Source organism: Notothenia rossii (assembly GCF_949606895.1).
Source record: "Notothenia rossii genome assembly, chromosome: 11".
Lineage (NCBI taxonomy): Eukaryota > Metazoa > Chordata > Actinopteri > Perciformes > Nototheniidae > Notothenia > Notothenia rossii.
In genome coordinates, this window is record NC_136910.1 from 15,139,227 (window position 1) to 15,165,095 (window position 25,869).

Consider the following 25,869-nt stretch of genomic DNA (forward strand, 5'->3'; position numbering starts at 1 on the left):
CACACAGCTCGCACTTCATTATAATATATATAAAAAAGAACACCATGCGTGTCATGATGGCATATAACAGCTCACGGCCGCAGATTACTCCGGGTCCCAGAGCCCCCCATACCCCACACATATTTTTATTACAGATCTACATGAATCACACAAACGACCGATTTTGGATTCAAAACGGCGAATTTTGCTGAAAGGTGACAAGTTTGCATCACTGAACATAGACAGAGCACAACTGAAACATAACATCTGAAACGATGTAACAACATAATACACTTGTGGGGTTGCAGCTTGGGATGTGAGGAGTGAGGGACACGGCTTAGAACGGGCGTGTCGCCTGGCAGGACAGGAGAGTGTGTGCACCAGTCTGCCTTGATCTATGAATTCATGTCCGTGACACTCACTGCTGCCCACAGCTGTTTTATAGAAGGAAAACCTCCTTCACTTCATGAAATTGTTTTAACCACACACACCTCTACACACACATGACGGGTGTTATTTTCCCCATAAGGAACAAGTCGCTTCAAATTATCCCGTTTATTACATGGCCACATTCTCAACAAAGTAACGACATGACTCCCAATATTAATTTAAATGCTTTTATGAATTTAGAAAATGTTTTTATTGATTTAAAAAATAGTTGTATTGATTTAAAAAATAGTTGTATGTATTGATTTAAATTGACATGCATCCGCTAAGAAAAATAGTCCGTTGTTACCGTTTTTTAAACAGTCTGAATGAAACGGCAGCTCTCAGCTGTGTATTTACACAACTAATGGCCCATCAACCACAGCTCTCTCCCCCCCTCCCCCCCTGATCTTTCTTCTCCAGCAGCTAAATTACGTGTAGGTTACTCTGAGTGACAAGCTTACAGTTAGACATAACACTGTCATTGCAAGTGACCCTCAGTTAGTTGACTTTTATGTTCAACTGCTAAATTAGTTACTGATAAAAAAGGGCTTCTACTGTACCTAATTACCTTAACACTAGAACCGCCACAGGTTTTTGTATAGGCCTATCTAAACCTGTCAAATCCCGCTATTAGAATGCAATTTTTAACAACATAGGGTGCTACATAACACACTTTCAGGAAAAGTCACGGACTGGGAGACTTTAATATTTTATTGAAAAAAAGTTACATTGCACAGGCACAACACACATCACACAAATTGACCCGATTGGCAGTTCTAGTGTTAAATAAACTCACTAAATAATTAATGAAACCAGCTCAATACGCATTATTCTTATTCTTATCATTCTTTATGAGCGCTGAAGTATTCTTAAAATCAGATCTGTTTTTTAAATGAAATCTGATGGCAGGCAGTTAGCTCTGATCACCTATGATAAATGCGCCACACCTAATCTGGCCATTCAGCCACAGAGGTCCCTCTATACCAGGGGTCGGCAACCTTTTTCATATGAAGTGCCATTTAAAAAAAAAATGTTTATCAGCGTGCCAACGATCGAGAATTATCAACAGGGGGGGGGGGGGGGGGGTTGAGGAGCTTGACGCTCGTCAACTATCAGCCTCGCTGCGGGGAAGCAGTGTGTGGACATCATGTCAACGCAACTTACATGATGTCGAGTTTAACAAACACATTTAAACAATTGGTTTAAACGGCATAATAATAAGGGCGATCGTCCGTTCTGTGATTTTCCACAGCACACATGTTATGATATTAGGTTCATGCACAGTGAGATGAGGTCGCTGTCCCTTTAAGAGAGAGAGACAGAGAGAGAGAGAGGGGGGTGTGGCTCGTGCATGTGTGTTTGTGGATGGTAGAGCGACAGTGAGGGAAAGTGTATGTTTCTGGAAGTGAAACGAGGAAGCAGAAAAACAGAGGTCTGTGATGTATTTTGTGAAACAGAAGAACAGCTAAATAAATGCAATGGCCTCCCAAGAAGAGCTCGCCTCTCTCCAGTCATTTAAGCTAAAGTGGGTTATTGAACCTGAAGCTTGTTGCTTCTGCCCTCCTCGACTACGGTCTGGGAGCCGACAGGAAAGTTAAACAAACAGTTGGCCAGTCCGCCCCTTTGTAGCATATTATGTCGATGAGAGATTAGCAGATCGCCACTGGGCTTTCAACTAAATACACAGCCACGCAAAAACTGCGGCATTTGTACAGCTCCTTATGGGTACTGCAATTAGTGAAGTGCTTTCCTCCGTGGTGAAACGATCAGCACTGCACCACGGAGGAAAGCGGCAGAAAGTCACCTGGAGTTAAAGAGAGCGGGGCTGCGTTACGTGCATGGCTTCCTTCTGCAGGTAACGGGGAGACGCGCTCTGGCGGCGGTCTCGTTCAGGATCCGAAAATACAATTTAAATATTTTTGCACACTTATTCCACTTATTCCTAGTGTGCCACTGGTTACGGTGCCGAGTGCCAATGCTGGCACGCGTGCCAGGGGTTGCCGACCCCTGCTCTATACAAATCAATTTGAAGACGGTGTGAAAGCACCTATTGTTTTAAATAATGGTCGGAATGTGACCTGTGAGCCTTCTGAATTACCGTGGGACAGCACATTCTAAACTAAAATGTTAAATCAATAAAGTAACATCTTATCTTATCTTAATAATATCTTCATATTAATAATAATAATAAATCATACAGTATGTGTCCGAAAGGGAGCAGGAGGAAGGAAACACAAAAATATACAAAACATAAACTGCATATTGAAGCAAACGATAGTAAAGGTAAAAGTATGAGCATAACAAATAAAGAAGTGTAATGTAAACATTTACATTATAATTATGATTATTTAATATATAAAGACTATATATTATTGAATTACAAGATTAGATATACTTTAGTTGATCTAAAATATTGATGTGTTCAAATGCTCTTCAAAACACAACTGAAAGTCCATGAAACTTGTCTTTCTGTATTTGTGAATGAAGCACCATCTCCTGGTTAAAACCTGAAATTGAAAATCTGGCAACGCCCTCTTGGAAAATAGTGGGAGGGCTTAACATTCCTCTATACTGGTCTTAGGCAGGTCGTAGGCAGGAAGCTGTAAACTGGAGTCTGAAATTCAGTGCTACATCTGTACACTGCAATTGCTAAAATAACTAATGCACAGTAATGTGTAGCACTACGTATAAAGAGCAACAAAGTCACTGTAGGGAGGGAGTTGTTGGGTGGGTCTAAAAATGATTTATTTCTTCCACATTTCCACTTGTTTTTATTTTCACCATAACCACAATTATTTCCTTAACCTTACCAAACGGTTTTCTGTTCACAATGCAAAAACAGATTATTGCGGAGGTACAAAGTAGCACAAAATCTACAAAAAAAATACTTGGAAGCAGCAGCATATCAAACTTGTATTCAAAAGGTACGCTGCAGTTTGTGAAAACTAGAAGAGCTTTGGAACAATGCTTATGAGTATGTCAATAGTCCAAATTGTTAAAGGCCCCATGTCATGGGCCCCCATCCTTTTTCTACTGTACATACTGCCCCTAGGTTCAATTCTCACAAAACACAACATCCCCTTCCACTGCTACGCCGACGATATACAGATCTATCTGCCACTCAATTCAAATGACAACTCATTACAGCTATTGATGAACTGCTTAGCAGAGATCAAATCCTGGCTGAGCCAAAATTTCCTCAACCTCAATGAGAGCAAGACTGAGGTTATCTTTTTTGGACCCCAACCTCCAGCCTCCCAGGTTGATATTCTGGGCTCCCTCAAAAATAATATCCTCCCCTCTGTCACGAACCTTGGAGTGACCTTCAATAGCGCTTTTAAATTCGATAAGCAGGTCAGCAGCGTAGTCAAAACCTGCTTTTTTAAAATACGACTTTTGGCCAAGACCAAGTCGTTTTTATCTTTTAAAGACCTGGAAAGGGTTATTAACGCCTTTGTTACCTCGAGGTTGGACTACTGCAACGCTCTGTACGTGGGTATGGACCAGGCCTCAATTAGACGCCTGCAGCTAGTGCAGAACGCAGCTGCACGTCTACTCACTGGCCACAAAAAGCGTGACCACATCACCCCAATTCTGGCCTCACTGCACTGGCTTCCAATTAGGTTCAGAATTGATTTTAAACTCCTTTTATTTGTTTTTAAAGCACTAAATGGGCTGGCTCCGGCCTATATAGCTGAACTCCTCCAGCGCTACACCCCAGCCAGAGCTTTAAGGTCTGCTGACCAGCTGCTGCTGATAGTGCCCAAGACCAGGCTCAAAACCCGAGGGCACAGAGCCTTCGCAGCATTTGGCCCTAGGCTCTGGAACACTCTGCCCCTCCATGTGAGGTCGGCCCAGACCCTAGGGGTTTTTAAATCTACGCTTAAAACACACTTCTTCTCCCTGGCCTTTTAGTCAGAGCGGAGCACCACTCCTGACTTTTCCCTGTGTTTTCTATATATCTGTTTTAATTTATTGTCTTTTATTATGAATGTAGTAATGTGTTTTTAAGTGATTGTAGTATTTATTACATGTACAGCACTTTGGCCTGACCAAAAATCGCTTTTAAATGTGTTTTATAAATAAACTTTGATTTGATTTGATGTCATCATAATTCCATTGCTGAGGTCTACTAGAATAGATTTGCATTGTTCAATGTTCCAAACTCACATTGGTTTCTCATACAGCATCTCTATATAGTATGTGTATTCACTCTGTCCTAAACGGCTTGTTGGAGCTCCTGCCCCCCCCCCCCCTCCCTATGAGCCCAGTGTGCTCCGATTGGTCAGCTCGCCCACTCTGTTCTGATGAGTCCACCACCGTTACAGGGGAACATCAGTGTTTATGTGTCACAATGGCGTTTGTTAGCAACCAGAAAATGACACCAGTAATGACAAACAGATGAGAAGGCTGCGTGGGGTCTGGGTGCCGTGTTGGCGGGACGTTGCGCAGTTCGCTGCTGTGAGAAGCGGACAGTGTGAGCTGCGTTACTGGTGTCATTTTCTGGTTGCAGCGAGACAACGCGAATGGACGTGGGAAGTGGGGGTTGCTGAGGGGGCTGCAGCACCCCCATCTGCGAGGCTCCACTATTTCTAAAATTTAGAAATGGAAGCACTCCAGTAAATGCCCAAGAAAGCATAAATAAACTAATTAATTCCAATGTTTCTTGTAGCTCCCTAAAAACAAACTTTATAAAATAGATTGTTAACATAAATAACAATCTTGCGAGCAGAATTTTGCCTCTGAGAAGCTCAGTGCACCTCAGAGCACACAGCTCCAGAATTCATTTCGCCAGGACTATACACTAAATCTTCCTTAGTTCAACTGGAACACACACACACATCTCATCTTATTAATCCTGTCAGCCGCATAGGAGCGTGTGTGTGTGTGTGTGTGTGTGTGTGTGTGTGTTTGTTTGTCTGCACATGTGCCTTAAGGGGTCCAGCATCTGCTTCAGCACTACAACTATTCTGCGGAGTCACAAACATCTGAAAAGGAAGGACATTCAAATAGAGGTTATGTAAGTGAGTGAAAAGGTCCTGGGGGGTGAGTTACTGAAAGAGGGGGCAGTGAGTTCAGGTGATATGCAGTCGTGTGTGTGTGTGCGTGTGTGTGTGTGTGTGTGTGTGTGTGTGTGTGTGTGTGTGTGTGTGTGTGTGTGTGTGTGTGTGTGTGTGTGTGTGTGTGTATGTTTGGTATGAAGTTGTTAAAGACAGATTCTTCTTCTCACATCCCTGACACCCTCCCTGCTGGATATCGCTCTCCTCTCCGCTATCGCTGCTGAAGGAAGATCTTTGTTAATTCCCTCATTCACGGCAGTTCCGCTGTTTCCTAAATCTTTTTTTCGATCACTCCTGTACTTCCTCTTGCTTCATCTCATTTCCTCCATCAGCCCGGGTCAGATAAATGTGATCACACGGTGAGGAGGAAAGAGCAGCCGGGAATTCTCCTCTAAAGTTTGTTTGTCTGGGATTTAAAAATGGAATTAGTGGATGGTGACATCTTTCTGCACTCATTAGCATACCGAAGCCAGCATTTCTGGCTTTCCCTACATCAGTCAAGAGCAATTAAAATACATTTATATGGTCTTAATGCACAGCTATTTAAAACCGGCAGGGAAAAATAACTGAGTGATGAAGAAGACAAGGATTAGGGATAGAAGAAAGAGGGAGAGACAGAGGGGAAAAGAGGAGAGGCTGGGAATTAAATATCCAATATAAGAAAAATAATCTGTAGAAGAAAACACATGCATGTAAAGCATAAGAAGCTGTGCACACGTGTTTGAAGCTTACAACATACTGTAATCTACTTGGCAATTATGTGCACATCACTCTGTAAGCAACTCTGTAACAGCCAACACTTAATGAACGTGAATGAGCGGCTTCCCTCTGAATAAAAGGACGTCATGCTCATACTCATGGTAATTGACCATTTACAGCAGAGGAAATACATTTTCATAAGGAACATGTCACTCAGGCATCATATGACCACCACAGGAGAATGTGACTCAGTCTAACAGTAGATTAAAGGCTTCACTTTAAAAGGCGATAATTCAATATTGTATTATAAGCATTGGAAAATCTGAATTGTGATTGGCTGGCGGGATTCCATTAACTACTTTTAACAACACTTATTCCATACACCCCTGACAGGTATTTGCTTTCTGTTTTAAATATCTTCAGGGTATTTTTCTTTGTGTCTTCTATAACAATCATCTAACTTGATCAGGGATAATTCCTCACTCATCATTTACTGTCTCTCAGTGGATGCCTAATTGTACACAACAACAATTTATCCATCTAAAATAAAGTTGTTCTTCTTTTAGTTGTTTTACATAAAATGTTGTCTGATGTAATTTATACACTAAAACCTGATGCTGCATACATTTGTCATATCTTGAAATCAATCAATTATGGGAAGATATTGATTTCCATTATGTTGGCCAGTCCTTAAATATGTACAACATGATGGAGGAGGATACATTTAAACAAATTGGCTTATCTTTTGGTCCAACCCTATTGCCTACAAATTATGCTCGTATATACAACTAAACTGCAATTTGAGTAAACCGTAGTTTCTGTAATCAAAAAAATCCCAGAAAGAGGTTTTTTTAAATGAAAACCACACTTATAGCAGAGTATAAGAACCCATCGCTCTCTGTGGAAGCTGCCCTCAGGCACTGCTTTAGTATCAGCTTTCCCTGTGCTCCCACCATGAAGGCCAGACTACAAAAGCAGCTGAGACTAAAGTCTGCAGCTCTAAACTTCAAAGTTCACTCTTGTTGAACTACATTCACAACACACCCACTTGCTTCTCGTGTGTATTTCAAACAGCTGCTTCTCTCTCAAATCTATACCCTGCAACAAAATGAATGCACTGCGCTTCCTTTCATGCTTCACATAGTGCAGAGGTAGACAGTAGACACACCACTGTGTTGGTTCACAGATCTGGATAAAAAGGATTTCCCTGAAGGCTATGCATGTTTTTTGTCCCAATGTCACAGTCACACACAGAGGGAGATAGAGAGAGATAGTCTCATTCACTTTGGGTAGTGATTTGGTAGTGAAAAACATTATAAACACGTCTTCAACCTTCATGGCATATCACAGGCCTATTCAACTGGCGGCCCGCGGGCCAGATGCGGCCCAGAACCAACTCCCGAGTGGCCCAGCCCTCCCGTAGCCAAATTCCTACACTAGTACAGACCATGAACGCAACACTCCGCGTTGCATAGAAACCACCAAACCACAACGCAGCACGTTTTTTGAAAGTGCATCTAGTGGTGCTAGTAACGGTGGTCCTATGATAGCAACTCTAAAACATGTCTCTCTCTCAACTCTGAAGCGTAAACAGAGACAAAACGGTCATTGATCTTGTGGAGCAGATCCAAGTCAAGCTGGACCTTTTCGCGACCGACTTGAGCACGGGTCGGATACTGCATTTTCCGACGCTCCCCAAACACATCACATCTCCGGCACAAATCACGGATGTAAGGACAGATTTCATTGCGAGGTGAAAGAGAACTTTGCCGGTCGATTGGATGGACTTGCTCTGCCCACAGAGGTGATGATGGGCTTTGCCAGAGACCCCTTCACTGTTGCAATAGAGGGGGACGTATCAACCAGAGCAAAGGAAGTGGTCCCCTGCATCGACAATGGGAAATATACACTGGAACTTATTGACATGCAGTGCACTAACGGGCCAGCGAAGTTTTGGAGTGATGTCAAAAAACAGCAGTTCCCTAACGTTCAGAAAGTAGCGATCTGTGTGCTCAGTATGTTTGGATCAACATAAACATGTGAATCAAGCTTTTCACACATGAACTCAATCAAAAGTAGCACTCGCTGCTCCCTGACTGACAGCACTCTTCACCATTGTCTTAGGATTGCATTGACATCCTATGAGCCAAAAATCACTGCTCTTGTTCAAAACAAAACATTTCCTTCTCCCATTGAGAAAGTCAGCGATGACAAATCACAAATGAGGTGATAGTAAGCACCTAGTTTACTTTAGTAGACGTGTAGTGTAGTATTCATTCATATAGTTACCCGTATCCCTTGTTATGGGTTTGTGCACTGAAGGGTTTGACAGTTCTTTCTGTATTCATTTAAATGCACTTTGTAATGTGTCTGGGTCAAATGTGACCAAAACGTATGATTTTTTTGTTATTACTTGAAAAGTGAAAAAATAGTATTGCTATACTACCTCTTCGTGTTGCATTGGAGCTCTTTAGCCGTTTTTTTTTGTATGTGAGGACATTTATTAAGACTGCTATATTATTGTATTCAGTAAATGCACTTTGTGATGTGCCTGGTTCAAAAAACATAACCTGAATATTTGACTTTTAAAGCAAAAAAATGTAATGCTACAACTGTGCACTTTTTTTTCAGATTCTGTTAAATTAATGCTAATTTGTTGTGTTTTTATGCACTTTTTGACCTACCTTTGTTAGATGAACAATGAATAAAAATTGCATGTTTTTCATCGCAGTAATATGTGTTGGTTTCAAATGTGTCACTACCCGCTTTTTACAGGCCGCTGAATGTCTGGCCCAGCTGAATTTTGTAGTTATAAAATCTGGCCCAACTGAATGTGTAGTTGAATAGCCCTGGCATATCATATCACAGATGGCATGATTACACCATTTAATTTAAATAAAATGTTTTGTAATTTACAACCAAAATTTTAAATCACCATCCAAAACAGCAGATTGATGTGTTATGCTGCTTTGCTGCAAACTACATTTCCTCTTTTGAAGACCCAAAGGTCTGAACTGAGGCTAACCTGAGTGGTAATTAGGATTGGTACATGTACAGGTCTATATGAAACTATGGGGATTTAATGGGATGGTATAAACGCCTTTTACTTTAACACTTAAGTCACGTTTGTGCACAAACATGTCATCTGACAAATTACAGAAATCCCAACTGTATAATAAGGTCCTTAAACACACCGCAAATTCAGAAAAGTGTGACCAATAGTGATCAATATGTATTAACGGATTGCATATCGTGCACACAGATGTTGGCACCAGAAACACGATACGCACTTTTACCACAGATAAAATATATACAGCTCACTCACAACAGCTTTTTAAAACATTTCGTATACAATTACAAGATGGAGAGTGGAGAAATGCAGGTGACGGGACTGGCAGTGAATGAACGGAGCGCAGATGCAGGTGTGACTTATTCATTCACAGATTTCTCATTACACCTCCCTTGTGCACTAATGCTCAAATATCTTGGGAGGAACTAAACATACAAAAACATTAACTAGTGAGTTTGTATTTAGCAGTTCTGGACCGGTCCTCTCCGCGGTTACGTACCGAAGCTCTTCACTTAGATGTAGGGGAATGCCTTGCTCTAAGCAGCCGGAAATAAAACAATCACATCAAAGAAGCGAGGGAGCCGGGTACTCACCGCGGTGGTGACAGCAGATAGCTCCAGGAGCCGGTGCGGGCTTATGGAGCTGATGGAGCTGATGTTCCAGGGCTCCCGGGCGGTCGGGTCCGGTGTGGGGACCCCCGGTCCAATCAGGAGCCTGGAATCCATTCCTGGTCCACGGTGGTAAATTGAAAGAGGCTTAGAGGTGGACCGGCGAGGTCTCGGGTCTCTGTGAGGTGGTCTAGCAGCCCGAGAAGCCGGTCATCATAGCTGCCCTGCGCTCACAATCACATCGCACTCTGACAGGGCTTCTGGGAGTACAGCATGCAGCTTTGGAGAGGGGGGGGGGGGGGGGGGGGGGGGTTGCCTTTGAGTGTGTCAGTAGGTCTGTGCGTGTGAGCATGTGGATGGACGTTTTTTTTCTATTTGTCTATTTTTCTTAGAACAAATCAATGGAGTGGTTGTTCCTCTATCAAAACCCTTTGCATGTCTTTCAGTTTTCCCTCATTTATCTTCTACTACAAGAAAAGGGTAATGACTCAGGACCTCATTTTCGTATTATCAACATTTGCAGGTCAACAGCTTGCAGAAGTCTTGCTAACATCTTTGGCATTTACATTTTAGATAAAAGAAGATAGAAGATAAAAATCTTTATTTATTTATTTTTCAGACAAGTGGACTGTTGCAGGGAGAAGCTTTGAGTGCATCTCATCTGAAAAGAGAGGTCATATGCTGCTGCAAACACTGGAACAAAATATATAATGGAACGTTTTGCTTGATTCTGCCGGATTAACCCTGTTTATCTAATGTTTTAATCCCAAAGAAAGGAATACGGCTGGACTGAGGACGTTAGAATGCAGACAAAAAGGTATTAAAGAAAATTTGAGATTCAAGGGGATATTGGGCTATTTTTCAACTTATTGTCATCATACTTTCCATTGTGAGTATTGGTCAGTAACTCTGCTATTGGATTTTATTTTATACTGCGGATGGAAGGATCACAATTACAAGAATATTAAGGAGGCTTTATTTTAGTTGGTTATACTGTATAGCATATACCATAGTATAGCAGTACAAAATTGCTACAATTCTAAGAATACGCCCTCGGAATTGTCTTTTGATTAATTGGATTAAAATCTGCCATCAAAGTTTAGGCTACCTGGGGGCAGGGTAAAACAACTGTTAACAAAACACTGATGTTGTCAACTTGATATGGCGAGCAATTGTAGCCAACCATCTAATTAAATAAAACTACAATTCAAATATTTGCGCTCTTTGTTTTTATTCTGTACCCTGTTCTGAGAGAAATCAATCTGGCTAATTCGCTGCTAAATGTTACATTGTTTTCACTTGCAGCTATTTCTGTCCGTCTGCCGTTTAGTGCCGAGCAAAACCGATGCAAAAAGAGCAATAAGCATAAAGGGAAAACAGCACATTTTGGGGCTGGAAAGCTGAAAGGTGTTATCTTCATAAAGCGGGTCACCGTTAATGAACCCAAGTGGAGGTGTGATCCATTGTTCATATTTAAAAAACGATGAATTGACAGCTAAAACAATCGAGGAGCATTAAGAAATGTAACTACTTCAAAATGTGCCTCACTTTCTCCTTAAAAACTATGAGATGTATGAATGAATGCAAAACTTCATGCTAACGTTTATAAAGTGCCGTCACAGGACAGAGAGCTTTTGCTTGTGACTCTCACTACTGTGTGAACAATGAAGCATGACTTCCACCTACTGTAAGAAGACATTTAGCCGAGAGCGCTCTACATTGGGAACAGAGGCAACGGCAGATAAGCCCAATGATAGATTGGAAATATGTTGACATGTTGAGGAGTATAACCATCTTTTTCAGTTGTGTTCTTCCGGGAGGAGCAAGGTTTATGAGGCCTCGCTTTTATGATCATAACAAAAATCCTTGTTTCCCTAACCTCATTTCATTCTCCTCACTCTGTTTGCATTTGGGCTTGCATTTGGTTTTTGCAACTAAGACCTATACTAACCTTTGCCCCCATAACCAATTTCACTGTTTTGATAACGCCCTATTCTGTCATCTTCTGTTTTCAACCAAAATATGTTGCTAAAGCTCTCTAATTCAGTTTAATGCTCTATACAGCATAACACCTTTAACTGGACCAAGTTAAACCACCTCTGGAATGCTAAATGTTGAGATGAGGAAACTCTGGGATGGGAGACAGCAGACTAAAACAAACCCGGTAGGACTTTAGTTTTTGGCCTGCAGAAAGATTTGATTGGTTGTGGGAAAGGTGAGTGACATGAAAGAGTATCCATCGCCGTTTCCAGGCTTGACCCTTGTGCGCTGAAGGTCACCATGCTCTCTGCACATCTGTCTCTCTCAAAGCACCGCACTAAATCATTTACTTACGCAGCTACCAAATATCCACACCAATAGTCTATGTGCATTTCCCCTGTCAAACAAACACATCCTTCCTGCACTGGTGTTGTGTATTTCGATGTTATGTGTACAGTATTTTCTGTGTGTGTTTGTGTTGCAACACTAACCTCTCGGAGCTGTATGACCAACAGAATAACATGGTCCCATGACAGAGACTTCTGGCTGATGTTAAGAGGATCAGAATCTGGGTATGGACTTACACAAAAGTAACATTGTATAGACAGGGAAGTGCTACAAAGGCCAAAACAATACCGCTCTGTGTGGCATGACCCCCCTCATCCTTCCATTTTCCAATGATCATTACCTTAAAATCCAATGACCCAATTTCAGGTCTGGCAACTTGATGTGCCCAGGATTTTTGCACATTTGCTTTTGCCAGTATAACAAACCAATTAGCAATATTCATAGAAATCATATTGTAAGAAACCTTACATAAATATAAACTTCACAAAAATGTAAACCATTATAGGGACAACAATATATTATAGCCTTTCGCATTGGTTGAGCGGAGTGCTGAATAACTTCACTTGATAATACAAGTAATGGAGTTATTGATTGTAACCCTGGTTCTATGGGCACAGGCAGGGTCCTCTATGGGTGCACTCACTCCTGTCGAGGGCCTTTTGGATGAACTGGTAAAACCAAAACACTTTTTCATGTTAGGAAAAAGCATAGGTGTTTATCATTAACAATGGCCCAATTTGTGTTATTCTTGTTTGTGTTGATCTCTAGTGGTTTAGGACCTTTTAATCACTGCCCTTATCCAAGGAAATGCCTACAATAACATACCAAAATGTTCAAAATGCATATTTCTATGCTAGGATAATGAATAGATACAAATTATAAATACAAAAATCTTAATACATTACAATAAAAAAGTAAATGATGCAATTAAGGGATACATAGATTGTTTTCTGTAAATTTCCACTGCTATGCGGATGATACTCAACATATTTATCCATCAAGCCTGATGAAACCAATCACCTAAATAAAATTCAAGACTACCTCAAGGACTTAAAAACGTGGATGACCTTAAACTTTTTGATGTTAAACAAGGCTAAAACTGAAGTTATTGTACTCGGCCCAAAGAATCTACGAAACAAACTATCTAAAGATATACGGATGGCATTAATTTGGCCTCCAGTGAGACTGTAAGGAACCTTGGTCTTATATTTGATCAGGATTTATCCTTTAACCCCCACATAAAATCAATCTCAAGGAACGCCTACTTCCATCTACGCAACATTGCCAAAATTAGGCATATCTTGCCTCAAAACGACATTAGGAGATCTATGGATACATCTCTCAACATCCATATGAAACAGAACTGGAAGCAGATGTATTTTTCTTTATGGATATTTTACAAATCACTCCCCTTTCAAACTGTATTCTTGTTTATTAATAACAACTTTTATTTACTGTCATATAGTATTTTATACCTGTTTACTTTATTCTCTTGTTTTTTAGAACTATAATGATCATATAAAGGTGTGCCTTTACCTCACTGGTTGGAGAAAATGCTTCTTATATTCGTTAGCATAGCTAGCTAACCAGATGCTAATAACAACAAAGTTATTGACTGTATGATCAGTATGACAGATGAACAGATCGCCACTGGGTTTACAACTAAAGACACAGCCACGCAGAAACTGCGGCATGTGTACGGCTCCTTATGGGTACTGCAATTTTTGGATGTGCCGAAGTGACGTTCTGGTGCTCCCCTGCCATGCTCCCCTGTCAGACGAGACATATACTGTACCACCTGATGATACGTTAGGCTCGTGTTGTGTTCAAGGACCCTGACCTTGGCCAGGAAAAACAGGCACTCGCCTGTTTAATATTTTGCGTTCTAGATTTCTTTAATTGTTTTCTTTTTTGTGTGTGTTTATAAATTACCTCGAGGGCCGTAGCAAATGGTCTCGCGGGCCGTATACGGCCCGGGGGCCGGAGGTTCCCCACCCCTGAACTAGAGCTAGGAAAAGGGACCACATTACTCCTGTTCTGGCTGCCTTACACTGGCTCCCTATACACAGGATAGAATTTAAAATTATTCTTCTCGCCTACAAAGCCCTTAATTGGCATGCGCCATCTTACCTTAAAGAACTCATTATACCCTACTGTCCTACTAGGGCATTGCGTTCCAAGAATGCAGGGTTGTTGGTTGTTCCTAGAGTCTCTAAAAGTACAATGGGAGCCAGAGCCTTTTCTTATCAAGCTCCACATTTGTGCAATCAGCTTCCAGTTTGTGTTCGGGCGGCAGACACCCTATCCGTTTTTTAAGAGTGCGTTTAAGACCTTCCTTTTTGATAAAGCTTATAGTGATAAAATAAAATAATCTAATAAGAGTGCATTGATGTAGATACGTTGTGCCTCTTCACCTATACATTTTAGTTCTTACTCTTTCACTTAAATCCTAAAAACGTAGATCATTTATTATTTAAAACTTCATCCAAAACCTTTCCCCTCTCTGACCTCTCGAGGTTCTATAGAGGGTAACAGGTTGCAGAGAAGGCCTAGCCCGGCACCTGGAGTGTGGAATGTAGCCACTGACCTACTCCTATACCTCTAACCAATTAAGGTTCCAGTGGGTTCCATTCTCCCTGTGTGTGCCTCTCCACTTCTGTTTCCTACTTTTTACTTCCTACCCTTTTACCTCAACCTATCCTAAGGGAGTGCATGTATGTAGACACGTTAGTTTAGCTGCTATAGGCTTGGACTGTTGGGGGGGGGCACCTTACTCCGTCTTTCTGGCTGTTTGTACCTGTGTACTCTCATGTTCCGATTAACCCAGTTTCCCCCAAATCTCTTTTTTGTGTCCATATACACGCCGGGATCCTGAGTCGAGGCTAATCCTGTTGCTGTGGTCGTGTGTCCTGAATCCTGAGTCCTGGACTTCGAGTCGTGGCTGAACCTGTCTCTGCGGTCCTGCCAGACTCTCACCATACTACTTCCCTGATGGCTCCCACAAGATTGCTGACATCCTAGTGGATTCATCTTCTTATTATAGACACATGCATTTCCAAACATTTGGTCTACCTATGTTGTAAATGTATTATCTTTTCGATTTACACACGGCATCTATTGCACGTCTGTCCGTCCTGGAAGAGGGATCCCTCCTCTGTTGCTCTCCCTGAGGTTTCTCCCATTTTTTCCTTGTACGATGTGAGGGTCTACGGACAGAGGGTGTCGTGTTGTCATACTGATATTCTGTACAAACTGTGAAGACCACTGAGACAAATGTAACATTTGTGATATTGGGCTATATAAATAAACATTGATTGATTGATTGATTGATTTTCCTCATCAAGGCATTATCACTATTATTACCAAGATACGAGGGTAACTGATATTTCAATGTTTTCAGTGTATCATTTAAATGGGGAATGTACATTTGATAAATCTGATGTATAAAAATATACGTTTGGTCTCCTTGTTTTGGCCATATTGTCTGTGAACATTAGACTGTTTACTGGAAGTTTTACTTCTTTTTTTCCATATAACACTGTTAGAAGTGACATAAATAATATTACAAAGGAAAAGAAACAAAACGGTAATAAACACAATGAATATCAGTCAATATTCATATGACTGCCTGTATACCATGGAGCTCTGCAGACAAATAAATGGAGAACACCTGGCTCCACATGTATGACATATCCACAGATTCAGCACATTCAAAAGAGCGAGGATATACAAGTCTCTTTGCTGTCAGTGCTTGTCATTTCACAAGGTAATAAACAAATGCGAGTGTTTATGCTGTGATATCACTAGAAGCAATATTTTTTGTGAATTGTATTTTAAGAGAGGGCAGTAAAGGGTGCAAATTCCACAATCCATTCTTTGTTAATGCCTACCCCACATTTTTTAGATGATGTTAAACTTTCAACCAGCTATATCCGTTTTCTAGTTAACAATTTCAGTGACAACAAGGACTTGGAAATGCACCCCCATCCTCACACCAAATGTGTGTGTTGTGAAAGGGTCTATCAGGTCGGGCACACAACACATATTAACTTGACAGGTTGCCATATAGCCAGGTACAATTTGACAAAAAGGCTTTACCAGGCCATGTGGTTAGGCCTACGATATGGGCTTTCGTACAGCAGGGGGCTGCCAGAATGATTGGTAGATGAAAAGAAGAGCCATCCAATGGGGAAATGAAAAAAGCTTTCATTGCAACGACATGTGCGAGTGAGGACCACAGGGGGCATCGGGACACTTCTGTCTGATGATTTCTGGTGGTGGTCTGCCTCTAGACATGTCAAGTCAAGTCATTTTTATTTATACAGCCCAATATCACACATTTGCCTCAGGCGGCTTCACATCTATACAGCAAAGATATCCATTTTACTCAAACCTCACTACAGATTAGACAACTCCCGTAATGAAAAAAGTAGTATTTCTGTGAATAAAAAGTTGTCAACATCTTTTAACTGCAACATAGACCAGACTTAGCCTTTTGCTTGTTGAATTAAAATGCTGTCAAGCCAACAGTCCATGCAACAAATGCTTCTGAGAGAATTCTGAAAGTTATTTGGAAAACCATTTGCCCTGCTGCAATAGCTCTAGCTTTTTTTTAGGGTTTGCAATACGTGAGCGGATGTGGGTGCAGACATGACTCATATATCTGATTTTGTGTCTTTATTTTTTCAGGAAATAACAACAATAGAGCCCTTTCTTCCTCTCTCCGACTATCTACTATTGACTATGAGGCGTCGTGCATCGGTGAACTGGAGACAGCTTGTTTGATCTTATTTTGAAAGTCAGTAGAAGACAACAAACATACACAAATTTTGATCTGACATCTAAGGGTAATGTATTTTCAGAAAAGGCACTTAAATAACTGATGTTTAAGAAATCTGTCTGCGTGTGGGACAGCAGCTCAGACTGTGGGACTTCATAAATCGCAGCAAATAATGGATTAGGACATAACAACCAGACTAGAAAGCTTTGAATGTTTCAAGTACATTGCTACTAAAGGCTGCTCTATGAATTCAAAGTGAATGCAGTGACAATTGTTCTCACACTTAGCTATGTATACAGGTCAAGACCCCCGCGGGCATGGGGCGCAGGTATCATGTCAGTTTGTGTTTAGATCAGCAAAGCATGTTTGTTTTTTATCTTCTCAACCGCTGTTCTCGGTCTGTGTCAAACGTCCCTTTCACCTGGAATCAGTTAAATACGCCCGAAAGGGCTGGGGGATGCAGGTATCAGAAAGAACCGGGATAAATAACGCTGATGCATACATGATGTAACCATGTAACACATGCACCATTTCTCCAACAGCCAGACAAATTGGAAACACACCAACTTCGGGAACAATAGCGACCTTCTCTTTAGCTTTCAGAGAGCACAAACACAATCTTATAAGAAGGTTTTTGTTAGTTTTACTATGCTGATTGTAATTTTTTCTCAGCTTTGGACCTTAAAGCCTCTTGCACAGAGGGCAACATTAGGCTTATTGCAACACTCCATTAACATTCTGTGTTGAGCTGCTCAATCTGATCCACCTTGTTATACCATCATCTGCACCCGATTGGTTTTATAACAGCTGTTGACAAAGAGGCTGAACTTTAAAAAATCTTATTATAAAGTAGTTAAATTAATTATTTAATTATAACAATATAGTGGTTCAAAAACCCCACAGGCAACCAGAGAAGGAACAACACGTTATTTAAATTGTCAGAGAAAAACAACCCTCCAACTCCTGTAACAACTAATAAAATAAGGTATAATACCTATATGATTCTGTTTTTTTCAAGTTTGTATCTTCTTGGTCGAATGCACTTATTGTAAGTCACTTTGGATAAAAGTGTCAGCTAAATGAAATGTAATGTGTCAGCAACAGTATACTGCCTACACATTATTGATAATCAAATGATTATCCATTATCATATATTATTACACATGCAATAATAATATAATGTGTGTGCGTTTGCGTGTGCGCGTGAGCGTGTGTGTGTGTGCCTATGCAGTGGTTATGTAAAGAGCTGGCAGAGACCTCCCAAAGTTGACACTGGTAAACTGCTCTGGGATCTGGAAACACTCCAGAATAACCCGTTTAACCAGCCTAGATGTCACCGTTTTCTAGGACGCAACAGCTGACTGACAGACTTGGATTATTTATCTTCTGACTGTCCATATGATGTCTCTCAAAGTCATTTTTGAGAAATTATAAAAATGTGACAATTTAAACAGAAACTGATATAAAATGACCCCTATCAGTAACAAATCTAATGGAAAAGATTATACAGTTCATGCACAAATGCATAATCATTTAAATATGTACTCACACATAGACCCAGATTCTTCTACTGCATATTTAAGTCTGAATGTTTCTCACTCTTTCTTTTTTTGATTATTCTACTGTTTTTTTTACACTCAAATCTTAATTCTTTGACTGAGATACTTACTTTTAATTATCAGAAACATTTAGTTCTCTTAAAAGAAAATATGCATGCAGGTTTAATCACACCAAGTTTACCAAGGGTCCTTTACTGGCAGGATGCAGATCATGGAAGTCTTGAACGCCCACATCTTATTTCTACTTTATTAAAGTATGCTGTTGGTCTTCTAACCTGATGATTAATCCGGGAGTCGCTACTTAAAAAGACAACAACATGGTGAGCTACATTCAATGCTCACACACTAAGATAGACATGAAGGAAAAGTAACGTTTATGCATGCTCAGAAACCACAAATAAATCTGCCAAAGGTGAGTGAGTAAAGTATAATACTTGAATGGAACATTTTTTTTTTGTCTTCAAGTTGTTTCTATTGTTATGTCACTATTTCTGTCTTGCTGTCAGAGCTGAATGGAGACCTCATGGGATCACAAAGCTCCTGAAAATATCTGGTAGGAAACATCATCCTGGGGAGACAGGCTTTTGATCTAGGAGATGTAACATCCCGTTGTGAGAAGGGAGAGGGGGAAGTATGGAGAACAGTCACGTTGGTGAAAACCCTAGGGTGGCTGCAGGGATTCCGCTCTGTAATAGATCTGCACTCTACATACAGAAAGGATCTTCAGCGTGACTCTGAGTCCACCCAGACTGCATAGTTTTATCATGGTGTTTAATACTGCGTCAAAAGAGGGGTTCAATAAGGCAACAAAAGAGGACTTGAAACTCTTTTTGTGGTGTAGGATCACAGAATATGGTCTCAAGCCACAGAGGCCATCAACCCACATCTCATGAAGGATTATCGTTGTTATTATCGTTCTTTGTGATGATAGCGCAGACATGAAGGATAAAGATCTGTTTGAGCAGATTGACGCCATGGTTGCCGAAATCAGATGTAATGAAGCAGATGAGAATTAGATGAGAAGTGTTGACTCGGAAAACTGAGGAAATGGGAGAAAGGGCTGAGGAGATGCTTCTGCATTCTCAATAACAAATGCAGAAGGTCAGAAATCTCCTCACAGGCCAGTTCATTTTGTTTGATTATATAAATGTATGTTTAAAGTAATTACTCTTGGGTCTAATTTGAGTTGTTATGGCCATCATTCTTATCAGGAGTTATATCGTTTTAGTCACAAATTACTATTAGATTTGATAATATTGTAAATAAAAACTCATAGAGCAACCCGCACTGTAACAGCTGTCAAATTACCTGTTAGCAAATCCCCATGTTAGCCAAGGCTATTTGGAAAAATAAAATAAAGGCTAACAGTACATTTTGTAAACTTTGAATCAAATTCACCTGCTTCAAATGTTCAATGTGCTGTTCAATGTGCAAGCTACCCTTACGAGCACATTAGCAACACCATTTTCATTTTGTGTGTCACATCTTTATAATGGATGTACTTAACAATATGTACACGAAGTGACATCACACATTCTTGTAGTAATTATTCATTCTTAACTAAAATCAGATTTTTGATAAAGCCAACTTAGTTTTGGCGCCTAAACCTAAAGTTACTCAGCGGAAAACCTAAGAATACGTGCCACTAGAAAGTGGATTTGTATTCAATAATTTGGAAGAAAAGGAAGATACACATATTGCCCATAGGAAACTGCAACCCTGTAATAGCGTTGGAGATGCACCTTAATGCTTATGTGTGTGTGCCATTCCTGAAGCATTAGAGATAATTAGAGATTACTGATAACCAGGGGCGGATCTACCGGGGTGGCATGGGGTGGCAACTGCAACCCTAAAAGATAGCCTTGCCACCCCAGCTGCCACCCCAGATGGCATCTTTGTTTTGAAAGAAAAGTTGTGGCTCATCAGACATTTATGAGAGAAAATCTCTAATGTCCGAGTGCAAGTGAATGCAGCACAAGATGCGAGTCTTGTAACCCCTCCCTGGCGCGAGCTTGGAAATATGATTGGCGGCGATTTAATTTGAACGGGGGGACGGCGTAAAACGAGAAACATTCGGACTCAAACAGACGGAAGGAATGAGGTATTTGCGGTCTACAATGACAGAGAAGAGACTGTCAAGTTTGGCTGCACTCAGCATTGAATCAAAACGCACTAAAGCTGTTGATCTTAATAAGTTTGTGAGGCGTTTTGCTCAACAACATGGTAATCGCCGCATTCAGCTGTTATAGGCATGCCAACTTGATGCTCTGCTCACGGATGACTCGATGAGCATAAAAAACTGTTAAGATGATGACCTTACGTGTGTGAATATATATTTTTTTCTTTGTGGGGGTCTGCCCCCAAAAAACTGTTTTAAGTCCTGAGAAAGTCAAATAAGACGGTGTGTAAAACTACACCGCCCAGTCAAAAAAAGTAACCACTTTAATTTAACTAGGCCAGCAGGTAAGGACTTTCCACTGGATAATAACTGCAGCGATGTATATGTTTTAGCTGAATACACAATTTTTAACCCTAACTGATGCAGTTAGTCACTTCTTTAATGTTTGTTCTTTCTGATGTAAAGTCAAGGTTGTAACTGCAGTAAAGTTGAGGGGCGCTGAACTGTTCCTTTGAATCTTTTGAATTTTGATACATGATATAATTACTTGTCTTTCAAATTTGAAGGAGGGTGAGCAAGCATCTTGAGGAACATTCATCATTAACTCCTCCAAAAAATATAGATTATTTAATAATAAATGAATATGTGAATCATAACAGTGATTGACAGCTGATAGGAATAATATGATTGTTAATCATATCAATTCAGACAAACATCGATGGGACAGTTAATTAATGTACTTATTGCAGCAGTCTTCATAGATTTGGTAACCCTGCTGGTCTAAGAGTGAGACAAACTCATTCAGTTATTGTTCAGTTAAAATTCATTAAATGATGTCTGCCACCTTATATATTTACATGTAAGGCTTTATTGATGTGCCACAATAATGTCAAATATGTTATTGAGTTAAAATATTAATAGTGTGGCTTTCCAAGTTAACATTGATTGATATGACTGCGATTAAATCAGCATATACTTCTGCCAGGGGAGGCCACCCCTCAAAATCTCCTGCCACACTCTTGCCAGCCCATGAATATGTGTCTAGATCCGCCCCTGCTGATAACAGTCCCTAAATGGCCTGATGTAATTTGAAACTGGAGCAACATCTCACAGTCTAGTCCTAAATTGATCTTATATTTTTGTTAGAACAAATGAGGATCAAAAATCAAAAATAACAACCAGGTAGTGAATCATTTGTCTTTAAAAGTACCACATTTCTAATTGCTATTATGCACAGCCAGCACTGACCCAATTGATGGACAGGTAGGTGCTTTTCAAGAAAGCGTGCCACTGGAAACTATATTTTAAGGACTGAGGTGTTTTAGTCTGGTGACATAACGTTGAAAGCTCTAAAGCAAAGTGGCAGGAAGAGATGTAGTCATTGTAGATACTCCTGGATAGTCGACATTTTCCCCAGCAGTGCTTACACCTTCGATTTTAAAAAGGAATCTCTCTGTGCTCACCATCACCAAATGTCATCTGGCTGGCAATGCGGCTTGACACATCATTCACGGGTGAACAGAGAAGAGTCATAGAGGGCAGCGAGTCTGGAGACATTTTATCGTGCTGTGTCTTCATTGGGAGACACGTTGGGGGAAACAATTAATAAGCAAGACTTTGAAAGTTAAGGAGAGCCTCTCCAATGGCTTATTGAGAAATGTGAAAAAAAGGTATTATGTCCCCACAACCAAGGAGATCGAAGAACCACTTTTTTGAAAGTGGGATCAACAACATAGCCTACACGGAACACAGCATGGACTCCCACACAACAGTAAGTAACCAGAGATCTTGTTCAAAATCCTCATAATTACAATTGAACAATATCAATTCAGTGTTTCAGGTACAACATGAGACTCAAGTAGCTGTCACAGGAGTTTAACTACTGCAGATGCTATGGACTGTAGCTGGAAGAGGCTTTTTAAAGTTTCACTAATTATTGTCATGGGTAATTGTCATCATTCTATACTGTAGGTGAATGTATGAATTCATAACATTGAAAAAATATTACAAGACAAAGAATGAACCATCAAAACCAAAAACTGGCTAGAAAAAGGGCCGCTGGATGTTTTAAATAATATTCAGATTTAATCTGCAGCGTTTCGTTAAAATGCTAAATGTTACACACTAATCTTTTAAACCAAATCAAACAGATGCGGTGTTAAACTATCCCCATGCCCAAGAACTATCCTTAAACCATGCAGCGACCAAACTCAGCATGTGACAGATTCATTCATTCATTCATTTCTTCCCCTGCCACAGCATGCATTAATAACCTCAGGTCTTCACTAAAGATCCATAAGCTCCTACAAAACCACTCTGGTGAATTAAACTGATCAAACGGTTCAATGTGTTCAATTTTCTTAAAATATAGGGCACTTTTAAGAAGAATTACCACATAGTTATTACATTTGAAAGAAAAGGTTAAACATCACAGAGTGGAAAGAGGGAGATGGGTGATGAGAATGAGATGAAGGAGACAGAAGGGTCAGAGAGACAGCGGATTTGTGGAGAGGAGCATCGGATGATGAGTGATGAAGAGTTGGGAATGTGTTCTTGAATCCTGCTGAGACCCCTGAGCCTGTCAGCAGGGCTGTCAGAGGGGATCAGGAGGACCGTGGATTACCAGGAAAAAGGAGAAATGGGATCACTGTGTTTTATCACAATGACTATTAATCCACAGTTAAACCCTCTACATCCCCGTATACACAGAGAGAAGCTGATATATCCTCTATATCACTAGCAGTGATGCGATGTATCAGATGACATGCATTGACATCCGTTTGGAAACGCTTAATATGTCAATCAAATCAATAAATCAAATGTTATAGCCCACTATCACAATTCACACAATTGTCTGGCTTTAAAGGTCTATTATGCAAAATCCACTTTTTCATGTCTTTTATACTTAAACATGTGTCCTCTATGTGTAAAGAGATTCTGAAATGTTCAGGAAAAAAGATTCGCTCACTTTTTGTCCTGATCCATTTAAATAAAAACCTGTCTGAAAATGAGCTGATCAGATTTTGGCCACTTTATGATGTTATAACGTTTTTCTGGCTTGCGTAACCATTAGCCAATCACCAACCAAGGTAACCACCCCCCGTTTGCGAACATTCTATGCTAGTGTGCTCGGCAAAGTAGCGACAACTCAACGACGATGTAATGACGTTAACATACATAAATATTAAGGTAGAATTGTTTACCTATTGTTTATCCCGTGGCATAATAAAACTGATGAATGCATCAATTTTTTTCAAAGGTCAGAATCAGAGCTGATCCGGAGCCTGGAGCTCTGCAGCTGGACCCTTTCCATAAATATCAACTGGTGTTTTTAAAAAAGAAAAGAAAAAAAAAAGGGTTTGAAAGATAATAAACAAAGGGGGTGTTAGGGAATAACTTGCTTAGGTATTCAACCTTCGACACAGTTCATAGTTTTTTGTCCTTTCACTGTCTCTTTTCCCATGGCATAGTTCTACGGCCTTGGGTATTGCTGCTATCTCTCTTTAGGAGGAGCAGCTTGGGCGCATTGTTGTTGCCAGTCTATCACAGAGCACATGAGGTAGTTTACTGTTCAGGGACGAAGGTTTGTTATGAATGTGTCACACCCCCAGGTTTATGTCACGGGTTTTAGTGTTGTCAGTCTAGGTTTGGGTGTTTGCTGTCGTGTTTTTCCGTTCTCCTTGTCATGTTTTCCTCCCTGTATATTGTCTGGTCTCTTTTCCCTGTGTTTTCATGTCTGTCGTTAGTTCCCTGGTGTGTCTAATTCCCTGATTATTCCCACCTGTGTCTTGTTACCCTGTGTTTAAATTCCCCTGTCTCCCAGTGTTCAGTGTCAGTTCGCCTTGTCTGTTGTCACGTAAGGTCTATGCTCTTCGAACTCTTTGGTTTTTGATTCCTCACTGCGTGAGCGTTTTCATTTTTGGATGTTTTGGAAAATAAAGTATCCAACAAAAAATTTACCTCTGTCTCCCGGGTCTTGCATTTGGGTCATACATACTACGTGCCTGAGACCGTAACAGAACGAACTAACCAAAAATGGACCCAGCAGACCTTTTGATGCTACAGGCGGAACGTCTTGGATACTCTCTGGAGTATATTTTTTATACGTGGAAAGGCGCCTCATCTAGACGCGGTAAAGAGGCTGCGTTGAAGGAGGCACGTCAGGAGGTTGCTCGCAAAACCTGGCTCTGGAGCTTGTTGCCCGAGTGGCTTAGGATTTTTTCACGTAGCCCTTTGTGCCAGTCCTCATTTTCTGACCCTTTCTTGGGGTCTGGTCTGGCGTTTGGAGGTCCACGAAGCCTCCAAAAAACGCTTAAGAAACGCAAGGCCAGGGTTCCGCGCCCAACAGCCATGGTTCCGGCTCCAGTGCCGGACCCAGCAGCCATGGTTCCATGCTCAAGTACCATCCCACATAGCCATGGTACCGTGCTCCAGTACCATCCCACACAGCCATGGACCCGTGTTCCGGTTCCATGCCCAGCAGTCATGGTTCCGGCTCCAGTGCCGGCCCCAGCAGCCATGGTCCCTGCTCCAGAACCGGCCCACAAGGCCATGGATCCGTGCACCAGTACCGGCCCACGCATCCATGCTTCCATACTCCATTACCTGGCTTACACAGCCAGGGTCCAGGCTTCCGCTCCGCGCCCAGCAGCCATGGTTCCGGCTCCAGTGCCGGCCCCAGCAGCCATGGCCCCTGCTTCAGCTCCGGATCTTACCGCCATGTTTCCGGCTCCAGAACCGGACCATACAGCCATGTTTCCGGCTCCAGTGCCGGCCCCAGCAGTCATGTTTCCGGCTCCAGAATCGGACCTTACAGCCATGTTTCCGGCTCCAAAACCGGACCTTACAGCCATGGTCCCGGCGCCAGTGCCGGCCCCAGCAGTCATGTTTCCGGCTCCAGAACCGGACCTTACAGCCATGTTTCCGGCTCCAGAACCGGACCTTACAGCCATGGTTCTGGCTTCAGTACCGGCCCCAGTACCGATGGTTCCGACTCCAGTTTCAGCTCCAGGACTGGCTTACCGGCCAACGCCAGCTCCCCGAGTCCTGTCGGCGTACCGACCAACGCCACCTCCCCGAGTCCTGTCGGCATACCGGCCGACTCCAGCTCCTCGTCTCCAGTTGGCTCTTCAGCCGACGCCAGCTCCCCGAGTCCTGTCGACATACCGGCCGACTCCAGCACCTCGTCTCCTGTTGGCTGTTCAGCCGACGTCAGCTCCCCGAGTCCTGTCGGCGTAC

General features: G+C 41.4%; 1 protein-coding gene across 2 annotated transcripts in view; it reads right to left on the reverse strand.

The window, feature by feature from the left end:
• Nucleotides 1-25,869, reverse strand: part of LOC307023943 (melanopsin-A-like) — a 75,557-nt gene that overhangs the window by 27,655 nt on the left and 22,033 nt on the right. Inside the window, exon 1 of one of the 2 annotated variants that reach the window (XM_079657644.1) lies at nt 9,831-10,136. The exons of the other annotated variant lie outside the window; for it this stretch is intronic. Within the exon in view, the coding sequence (XP_079513770.1) occupies nt 9,831-9,962 (132 nt within the window). The 5' untranslated portion in view covers nt 9,963-10,136. Of the gene's footprint in view, nt 1-9,830; nt 10,137-25,869 lie in introns of those variants that run through there. 2 annotated transcript variants of the gene reach the window in all.